At 49.1% G+C, this 11120-nt stretch overlaps 1 protein-coding gene across 1 annotated transcript in view; it reads right to left on the bottom strand.

The window, feature by feature from the left end:
- The window catches only part of LOC116837371 (bifunctional epoxide hydrolase 2-like), an 89460-nt gene that overhangs the window by 40598 nt on the left and 37742 nt on the right, over positions 1-11120 (bottom strand). The window contains exons 4-8 of the mRNA XM_032801706.2: positions 10073-10263; positions 9666-9788; positions 6205-6279; positions 5561-5656; positions 2071-2149 (exon numbers count right to left, since the gene is read on the bottom strand). Of these exons, the coding sequence (XP_032657597.2) occupies positions 2071-2149; positions 5561-5656; positions 6205-6279; positions 9666-9788; positions 10073-10263 (564 nt within the window). The remainder of the gene's footprint in view (positions 1-2070; positions 2150-5560; positions 5657-6204; positions 6280-9665; positions 9789-10072; positions 10264-11120) is intronic.

Genomic DNA, 11120 nt, shown 5'->3' with positions numbered 1-11120 from the left:
GACCCCGTCACGGGGGAGACTAACTGGATTGATCGCTGTATGGGAGACCAATCTGTTCTAGTCAGATCCTTACAGAAGACCAAAATTCGCAAAGATTTAAAAATTTCAGTATTGATAAGTCCACAGCACAGTGTGGTGACAAGAACAATAGCGAAAGCCAAAAGAAGCAGGACGCTCTGGAAGGGAGGGGTATGAGAACTCCTCCTCGTACCACCAGCAGTCTCCGAAAAACTATTACTCTTAGCTGAGCTCCCAGGCCTTAGTGTCAACACATTTCCAGCTGTGTCAGGAAACTCCTCCATTTATCCCCCCGCCCCACACATGAAAGAAAAGAAAGAAATCGTTTCTGACTTCTTTCAGGTCACCAATAGTCTCTGACTGAGCTGCTGGTAACGCGATGCTGCAGCAGGAGAGCGATCTGTCCTCTCCTCCCCAACCGCTGGGCAATGGATGCTAAGCATCCTGCTTGCCAGCCCTGAGTGTCTGCTGGCCTAGGTGAGCTGCCGGGGCCCTGGGTAAAATAGGATGATTCCGGTCTGTCACGGAGTCCCGAGTGCATGCTCTGGAATCTCCCTCAAAGCCAGTCAGACATGGGGAAGCCTTCCTGCTCCCTGGGAGATTGTTCAGGGCAAGAGCTCCACGTCACACCATGGGTCCTCCTTGAGTCATCAGCATCCTCGCCCCCTGTGTGCTTCCACAGTGAGCACCCAGCGGGCTGGGAAGCCCGGGTTCTGACCCACCTCCCACTGTTGTCAAAGTCGACCGTGACTCGTATGCAGCAAAACAGGAGGTTCTATTCATGACAGAACGTAGTCTAAAACAGAGCTTCTAGATACAGCGAACCAGACCTCGTCGGGTCCATTCTGGCGGTCGGCAGTGAGCCAGACCCCTAGGTCTGCCTCACCCTGTCCCAGGCGCTCCAGACTAAACTGCCTGAGCCCTCCTCTTCGTCAGCCCTCCGCGGCAGGAGTCACCTGATCCTTTTCTCCAACCTTTACAGCTGTCCCTTTGAGAGGAGGGGCGCCGGCCGCAGTTTGCTGGAGAAGAGTGCCCGATTTAGGGCAACGGCCCCTTCCTCTGTAGGCATCAAACACCATCCACTGATACTAAACTGCCTAGGGGACTGCGGCACCACACAGTGTTCGAGAAATTAGAACGTCCAATTTGTCACGTCATTCCAGTAGATGGTTACAGATGGCTGAGTAACGTCCCTCATCTAGCAACTGGGGCTGAGCTCCATCGCCCCCTCCTTTCCTGTGTAAAAGATCTGTATGCCGACTTCATGCAGCGGATGCTGGGTGGTCCATGCTGGAGCTCTTTTTGGATTTGGGACTGCATCGCTACCCGTGCTGATCAGAGCTCCACGCTGGGCAAACAGGAAATGAAATTCAAAAGTTCGCGGGGCTTTTCCTGTCTACATGGCCAGTGCATCTGAGTTTAGATTGTTTTCCAGAGTGGTCACAGTGGTGCACTGTGGGATACCACCCGGAGGCCAATACCGTCGATTTGCGGCCACACTAACCCTATCCGATATGGTAATATCGATTTTTGCGCTACTCCTCTCGTTGGGGAGGAGTACAGAAACCGATTTAAAGAGCCCTTTATATCGATATAAAGAGTGTTGTAGTGTAGACGGGTACAGTGTTAAATTGGTTTAATGCTGCTAAAATCGGTTTAAACATGTAGTGCAGACCAGGCCTTAGACGTTAGCGCAGTGGAAGAGTGTGTCAGACTATCCGGTTCATCTTCCTGCAAGGGTGCAATTCTTCTCTACAGTCTCTATATTCCCAGGAACTTTACCAAAGGACGGGACATTCTCCCAAGAATCAGGGCTTTCCCCACTTCCCTTGAGAGACTCCCGCAGCCTAAATAGTTCTCACCAAGAGTGTTTTCTACCGAATATTCAGCCTCAACTTCTCCCGGCTCATCTCCACCACAACAGTCCTAGCTAGGACCCAGCAGACACACAGACATGCCAGAAGGCGGTTGAGCAATTTAGCTCTGCCTTTTGTTGCTTGCTCCCTCTAAGAGGGCAGGAGGGAGGCGGAGAGGATGGGAAACCCGACTGACCTGGGGGAGCAGTGGAATCTCCGTAACCTTTCATATCCAAAGCCAGGACCCGGAAGCCAGCCTCAGCCAAAGCAGGGATCTAGAGCAGAAACAGAAAGAAACGTGACCTTGGGAAACAGACTTTTGTGTCTGCTGTAGCTCGCACACAGCTGGGAAGTGGACTTCCTTTTATTTGAACTGTCCCCTATTAGCATCCGGCACGATAACGACTATGACACATCAGTAACAAAAGTGAAGCTGCCACGTGAATTCCACATGCTGGAAGAGGCGTAAGAATGACAACAGATACTGCTCTAGCAAATGACTATAGCCAGCCAAACACTGGGCAAACCAATCCACGCCGGCTAGCACCACACTCAGAATGAGAGAGTCAGCCACTGAAGAGTAAAGGTGCCTTACATGGTGCACTGGCATTCAGACTGAGGCCAAGGCAAATTCCAGAGGCAGAGACCAAAAGAATAAACCCTGGGTCGGTGCAGAGATTCCTCGGGGGTTAGAGGTGGGACGTGAACTTCATACTAGACATTCAATCAGCGAGAGGGAAAGAGGGCTGGGGAGCAGAGTTCATTTGTGCACAATCACCTCTTGACTGTGGGTTCAAAACGTGTTTTGGGTCATAGAGTCACAGACGTGTAGGACTGGAAGGGACCTTGAGAGGTCATCGCGTCCAGTCCCCTGCACTCAACGCAGGGCTAAGTAATAACTTGACCATCTCTGACAGGTGTTTGTCCAACTTGTTCTTTAAAACTGCCAATGATGGAGATTCCACAACTTCCCTAGGCAAATTTATTCCAGTGCTTAACCACCCTGACAGTTAGGAAGTTTTTCCTAATGTCCAACCTAAACCTCCTTTGCTGCAATTTAAGCCCATTGCTTCTTGTCCTATCCTCAGAGGTTAGAAAACAATTTTTCTCCCTCCTCCTTGTAACAACTTTTTATGTACTTGAAAACTGTTATGTCTCCTTTCAGTCTTCTTTTCTCCAGACTAAACAAACCCAGTTTTTTCAATCCTCTCCCATAAGTCATGCTTTTTGTTTTTGTTTTTTTAACCTTTTATCATTTTTGTTGCTCTTCTCTGGACTTTCTCCAATTTGTCCACATCTTTCCTGAAATGTGGCTCCCAGAACGGGACACAATACTCCAGCTGAGGCCTAATCAGCATGGCGTAGAGCAGAAGAATTACTTCTCGTGTCTTGCTTATAACACTCCGGCTAATACATCCCAAAATGATCCTTTTTGCAACAGCATTACACTGTTGACTCAGATTCAGCTTGTGATCCACTATGATCCCCAGATCCCTTTCCGCAGTGCTCTTTCCTAGGCAGTCATTTCCCATTTTGTATGTGTGAAACTGACTGTTCCTTCCTAAGTGGAGCACTTTGTATTTGTCCTTATTGAATTTCATCCTATTTACTTCAGAACATTTCTCCAATTTGTCCAGATCATTTTGAATTTTAATCCTAAACGCCAAGCACTTGAAACCCCTCCCAGCTTGCTATTGTCTGCAAAGTTTATAAGTGTACTGTGTATCCCATTATACAAATCATTGATGAAGATATTGAACAGAACCGGACCCAGAACTGATCCCTGAGGGACACCACTCGTTATGCCCTTCCAACTTGATTGTGAACCACTGATAACTACTCTCTGGGATCGGTTTTCCAACCAGTTATGCACTCACCTTATAGTAACTCCATCTAGGTTGTATTTCCCTAGTTTTTTTAGGAGACGGTCATGCCAGATAGTATCAAAAGCCCTACTAAAGTAAAGTTATACCACATCTATCACTTCCCCCCATCCACAAGGCCTATCAAAGAAAACTATTAGGTTGGTTTGACATGATTTGTTCTTGACAAATTCATGACTTATTTATCATCACCTTATTATCTTCTACGTGTTTGCAAATTGATTGCTTAATTATTTGCTCTATTATCTTTCCTGGTACTAAAGTTAAGCTGACTCATCTGCAATTCCCCAGGTTGTCCTTATTTCCCTTTTTATAGCTGGGCACTACATTCACCCTTTTCCAGTCTTCTGGAATCTCTCCAGTCTTCTGTGACTTTTCAAAGATAATTGCTAAGAGCTCAGATGCCTCCTCAGTCAGCTTCCTGAGTATTCTGGGATGCATTTCATCAGACCCTGGTGACTTGAAGACATTTAACTTGTTTAAGTTATTTTTAACTTACTCTTTTCCCAAGAGGTGAGAGAGGTGCAGAGCCCAGCCAGGCTACAGCAGATCACAATGAAGGTGCTGCAACAGGGTGACTTGATCCTTCTGGGCCGGAGGACCTGGGGCAGGCCAACCCTGCTGGGTCAGACCAGGTAACTCCCTGCGAAGGGCAGCAGGTGGCTGCAGTAAAGGGGGAAGCTCAGGAAAACTGCAGAATGTAAGAGAAGCTCCTGCAGGGAAAACCTCAGTACAAGGCAGGTTGGAAGTCAGACCCAGAAATCTGAGGCTCCAGCCAGTTAGGGTCCAGGAGTGACCTGTCAAAGCAGGAAGGGCCCCAGGCAGGAAGGCGTGGAAGTAGGGTGTGGCTGACAGGAGAAGGAAGCCACACCAGAGTCTGGGACTGGCGGCTTTGGGTGGAGCAGCCTGGGAGAGAGGAAGAGCTCCTTGTGTGGCAGATCAACCAGGGCCAGGTCTGAACTCTTGGGTTACCATGGTAGCCTTGGGCCCCCGAGGACTGTGTGATTCACTTGTGTTAAGCCAGCTCCAAGTGGGGCACTGTCAGCCACAAGAGACTGTGTGGAGTTTAAGGGGCTCAACATGAGGGCTCAGAGGCAGCAGGGTGCCTGCAAAGTGACCTGGCCAAGAGGGGCTGCTAGAGGTGGCCCAGCAGAGCTGTGTGCAGGCCCCAGGCTGGAACAGCAGTGGTGGGAGGCATGGCAGAAGCGAGGGGCCGAGCAGAGAGGACAAGGTGGTGCCCCGCAGCACCTAATGCTCTGCCTTCGCTTGCTGCTCCCAGCCCCTCATGGGAAGCAGGCACGTCACTGAACACCTAGAGCTGTGTGCCAGGACTGTTGCTCAGCAGATCTCATCGGGGAGGGCTCAGGGGACCTCCCACCAACATCTGGCAATTACCACCAGCCAGAGCATTGCTGGGCCAGGACAGACTGTTACTGCTCTGAGTCTGCCAGGGCAAGTTCCCCACTGCTCCAAACTGACGGGGGGGTGGAACCTGCCATCACGGCATGGCCGATCAGTCATTTCAGCAGAGCAGAAGGGGCTGGGAGAGGGAAGGAAGGACGGCAAAGACAGAAGGAGGAGCTCTAGATTGCAGATGGAAGAGGGCAATGGGAGACACACCAGGAATGAGGTAGAGTCAGAAGTGGCCTCCACCCCTCCCCATACAGGCATACAAGTGAAAGACTCCCCCTGATTCTTCTCATGGAAGGCCACACTGCTGCGTAACAAATAGCCAGAACATGCTGCACAGAGGTGGATACACAGACAGAATCGCTGCTAGCCATTGGCCCAGCTTGGTATTACCTGGTACCTCCAGGAGAACCAGGATTCAGGGAAGCCATGGCAGAGGCACACCACTGGGCCATTCCCCATCTCGACAAAATGCAGCTGGACTCCAGGCTAGAGGGAAGAACAGACAAATAGCACAAGTTCATTCCCTGCCCCACAGTCCTTCCCCCTCCGTTTACACCCAGCAATTACGACCCACCCCCTCGCTGTGTGCTGGCATACAGAAGCCGGCCCCAGCGCCTGGCACTCGGGTCATCGGCCATCCAGAACCTTAGCCCCTGGCTGTAAACATTCCCCACCTTCCCGTAGCCCGGCCTACTCTGCAGCAGAGACCAGACCAGTGCTCTATCTACTCCGGTTTTAGAGGATTTGGCTTCCAGCCTGACCCTCAAAGACAGTCTCACACGGTCAGAAAACATCCCCCTGTGCGAAGTCTCTATCTGCCTTGCTTGAATTTCAGCCCATTGCTGTTAAACACCACACAGTGTGCCCACAGTCTTCATATATGGATACAGCCACCTCTCTCCCTCCACGACGTTAACACCCTTCACATGGATGGGGAGGGCCCATCACGGGATACTTATGGCCCTCAACACCATAGTACTGGGACACTTAGCTATCAAGATGGCTTTCCTCACACACCGGTTATTACAACCTACCTTGATTGGCACATAACCATGGGTCACGTTCACTGGGTCACATGCGATTGGCAGAGTCTCTTCATGGCCAAGAAGCTACATGGTGAATAAAGAAAGTTCTCAGTTTTACACCAGACCCCGCCACTGCCATTGTTGGTGCCCAGCAACACAGTGGCCACACGCTGTTTGACTCAGACAATAACTTTCTACTGCTCAGCCAGCCTTCTAAACCAGACCCACCCTCTTTGGGAAGTTTCCTTCATTTAAAATGGTTGTAGCTTATCAGGCCTCTAGCTCAGGGGTTCTCAAACTACCTTGCACCGCCACCCTCTTCTGACCACAACAATTACTACACAACTCCAGGAGGGAGGACCAAAGCCTGAGCCCACTTGAGCTCCGCTACCCCATGTTGGGGGCACAAGCCCAAGACTGAACCCCACCGCCCCGTATGAGGGGGCTGAAGCCTGAGCCCTGCTGCCCCAGGCCCCAGCAAGCCAGCCCTGGTGACCCACTGTGGGGTCCCAACCCACAGTTTGAGCACCGCTGCAAGTCTAGCTGTTTGCCCACATTATGAAAACCCCACGTGATTTGGCAAGACTGGCAGTATCTGCAGAAGAGAACCCAGACTGGCTAAGACAACCCTTGGTGGGGCTGCGTGGCGGAGTCCAGGACTGGGCTAGCAGTACTGCCGTGCTCTCACAGCTGAGGGAAGAGGAATAGGCCTTACTCATCCAGTGCCATTATTCCTTCGCAGGTCTAAATGGAAACGTGCCAGGAGGCAGCATTCAGATCCAGAACTGTCTTTATCCAGCCTGAGATGGCACCTAGCCTGCAGCAGACACTCCTAGAACCCAACCTAGAACCACCAGAAGCAATCCGGCAGGCTCAGATGGGAGGTACTGGTTTCAGGTCCTCTCTGATTAAGGGGATTCAATTAATTCACGGCTTGAAAAGTAAATACCTACACTAAGGGGAAAAGCCTGAGAAGGAAGATTGCATATAACAAGTGTTACATGCACATTGGAGAACACAAGATACATCTGTTAGAGCTCCCCAACCCCTGTTCAGAGTGAGGATTCCCTGAGAATGGAGAGATGAGACCCGTAAAAGCAAGAAATAAAAGAAGAAGATTTCCAGGCCATTCTAGTACACCAAGGGTACTGCTCTCTCTCTTGCTTCCAGGGCTCGGTCTCTTGGGGAGACCATCAACCAGGAGGGCCAAATGGGCACTAACTTTGGAGGAGACAGAAATGAAACACTTAATTTGTTCTTCCTGGTAACCTAAGCTACCAATCAGCTACCCAATGGTGGTAGCTGCCGATCAGGCCTGGATTGGAGCAAAAGGCTTCATGCTCAATCACCAATCCTCTGCACTATCCATTTCCACTCAAGCGCATAGGCTAAAGCTAGGCACCCAAATGGGAAGACATTGGGCACCTAAAGCCTCATTCAGGCAGCCGGGACGGGATTTTCCAAAGGTCCATTGCTTCTTTAGCAGCACAAGTCCCATGACTGTCAGTGGGATACTTCTACGTCACTTAGATGCTGCTGAAAACCTCACCCCTACCACCTCGTGTCAGGCACCTCCACAGCTCTCCACTACATTACAAGACAGACTAAAAATCTTTTAAACCGTAATTGCTACTATTTCTACTATTGTAGTGCCTAGAAACTCTAATCCTGCATCAGCGCTCCCCTGCGCTAGGTGCTGTACAAACACAAAGATACAGACTGTAAACTCTCGAGGGCAGAGATCAAGTTTAAGACAAGAAACAACAGGTGGATGCAGCAAACAGGTAGCGGGGAGCACAAGGGAACAATGAGACAATACTGGTCAAGCAGTGATCAGAGCACACCCGCTGCCTGAGTTCTGGGGGTTAAAAGATTCTACCAATTTTGATCAAAGAATTTACACCCTCAATGTGGATTTTTGCCACAACATGGTATTAGCAACCTAATCACAAACATCTAACACTTATCAGATGCTTTGAGCTCTACGGAAGAAAAGCATCACATACAAGTGATAAGTACGTTCACATAACTAGAACGGCCTTAAAAATAATGTTGTGTGCAGGGTTGTTGTAGCCGTGTCGGTTAAAGGATTTGAGAGACAGAAGGTGGGTGAGGTCATATATAATTTTATTGGGCCAACTTCTGTAGGTGAAAGAAACTTCTGAGCTCAAAAGCTTGTCTCTTTCACCCACAGAAGTCGGCCCAATAAAATATACCTCACCCACCTTGTGCGTCTGGTTAAATAAAGGTCAAAGTCACAGTGCATTTCTGCACAGCAAAGTCCAGCATCTGCAAACATAGCTCGGTGAACTATTAATCACGTCAGACAACTCTCCCAAGGGTGAGAGGAAGGGTAGAAGCTATATGGGACCCTCTGTAGGGAGATGAGAGAGGAGCCGACTTTACAAAGGGCCAGGAAGAAGGAGCCTTGGCAGACGGCAGGCACCACAAGGTATTAACCTATGAGCAAGGGAAGCCTGGAAAGCTTTACTCAGGCTCTGCAGGTGGTAACACAATCGGCTTGTGATTAAATAAGCCAACATTAGTCAAACACTGCAAAAGGTGAGAAAGGCTGAGTGGAATTACAATCACTAGCATCTTAGCCAAGGAGAAGGCACCTCTTAGTACTGATCCTCAGGGCACCACACCATTAACCTCCTTCTGTGCTCATTGAAGTCTTACTCTGGTTCCTGCCTGACAGTTCTTAATCTATTACAGGGCTTTACCTCATCAGATCCATGTGAGGGACTTTTGAAATGAATTTTATCTGCCAGATCTTTTAACATCCTCCTCTATTTTGCTACCTCTTCTACAGATTTCTAACAGATTAGAGCGGCAGGATTAACCCTTCTAAGAGCCAGACTCCTTTGCTCCTGTTTGATTACATTCACCCAGGCATTGCATAACTGAACCAAGTTCTACTCTCACTCTGGATTGACAGCAGGGTTAGCAATGCCATCGCTACAACCGAGTTACTCTGCATTGACAGTGGCATAACTGACAGCACAATTTGACTCTATCTAACAGAGATGAGTGAAATTAGGGCATTTTTTGTTTCGGGCAGCCTCATCTTATCTGGGTTTCGTTTTGCAAAGTCAGGAGTGATCTGGACCTGGCTGAATTTGACCTAAACCCTTAAAGGACAAGCACACAGCATTTTAGCCTAAAGGTGCAATTTGCGAGGGATTCTGAGTCCGCTAACAAAAACGCCTTGGAATAAAATTACCAACACAGCCACACCTATAGCATCACTCAGAAAAACCCTGTACAGTGCAGGGTCAAGAGAGCCACTCTATGCAAATGTCTCTCTAAACTATAGAAGGCTAGGCAAGAGCAGGAGTCTATCTACCATAGGTTGGATATTTCTACTGCAGCCAGCTTTGCGGTATCTAAACTCTGAACTACGTATTCTGTCCAGAGGGAGGAGACAGTAAATGCACAGATTCAGATAGCACTTAGCCACTAGATACCTGAATTCCACACAGGTCCTGCAGTTCCTTCAGGGCAGCATCGGTATCCTTGACAAGGATGGTGGCTACTCCCATTTCCTGGGCTGGTTTTAAGTTAGCTCCGATGTCATCCAGGAAAATAACCTGGATTCAGGAGAGATTCAGAACCTGGGGTCAGTCAAGGGAGGGCAGAGTTTTGGGGAGAACGGGGGGGAAGGGGGCGTTGCTGTGATTCCCCAGTGATTTGGGCCAAGAGATTTTCACGTCAGTGTCTACTGATTTTGGGTGCCCAACTTGAGAAGCCCTGGTTCACAGCCGACAGATGTGCCCAGCACTTTCTGAAAGCCAGGCCCCTTTGTATGTCTAGTTGGGTCACTTCGGGCAATCTTTGCCATTGTCCCGTAACTAGAAGTAAGTTGTGCCTGCACCTCCTGCGGCTTTGCCTTCAGCACGTCCAGCGCATACTCGTAAATTCGAGGGTCTGGCTTCTTCAGACCGATGCGGCAAGACTCGATCACCAGATCAAATTGCCTCCTCAGCAGAGAGTGCACGAGAGCCGTGATGTGTCTCTGAGGGCTGTCATCTATCCAGTTATTTGTGAGCACACACGTCCTGAACCCTGTAACGGGAATGATGACTAAATGGATCATGGAGCTATTCAGACTGGGAAGGGTTAAGGAGAATCTCTCTCTTACCACCGCCCAGTTGTCTGTCAGCAATTACACATCTCATCTCTCTATGTCCACTTTAACCACATAGGACCTCAAAGAGCTTTTCAAACTCTGCAAGGCTCTACTCATGCTAGATGTCTTTACTCCTGAAGTCTGTGGGGAACACTCGAGTGAGGACTCCTTGTGAAGCAAGGGGTCCCTGATCAAGACCTTTTACCACCACGCAGTCACATAATCCTGTTTAGAAATTTACTCATCTCCATCTTAAGGACAGGTAGGTTGTTAGATGAAGAGCACATCACTTCTGTTATACAACAGTTTGGGACAGGAAGTGAAGAAGAATCCCATGTCCCATTGGGATTGTTGGTGGAATTTAGGTAGGCAGAATGGAATCCGGCCACCAGCAGAGGTTTCTGCTTCTGGCCACTGGCTTGCAGACACTGGCAGGACTTCATTTTGGGAGATGGAATGACTGCCTTTGAACAGTCCCTCTATGCGGATTTGGATGCAGTCTCTTTCTAAGGCAGTGATACGGTTGCTTGGGTTTGTTTGACCTAGTCCCAACTGAGGATTGGGTTTTTTTTGTTTATTTCCAATAAATCCAGCTGTTCCCAGGATTAATGCAAACCAGGTCTGATCTGAAGTCTATTTAAATCAGTGGGACTCTTTCCCCTGAAGCTCAAAGTAACTACATTTCCCTCAAGTATCCGGGGGTAGCCGTGTTAGTCTGTATCCACAAAAACAGCGAGGAGTCCAGTGGCACCTTAAAGACTAACAGATTGATTTGTGCATAAGCTTTTGTGGG

This window comes from Chelonoidis abingdonii, chromosome 3 (genome assembly GCF_003597395.2).
Source record: "Chelonoidis abingdonii isolate Lonesome George chromosome 3, CheloAbing_2.0, whole genome shotgun sequence".
Taxonomy (NCBI): domain Eukaryota; kingdom Metazoa; phylum Chordata; order Testudines; family Testudinidae; genus Chelonoidis; species Chelonoidis abingdonii.
The sequence above is the reverse complement of the archived record's forward strand: the minus strand, read 5'-3'. Positions and strand labels throughout refer to the sequence as shown.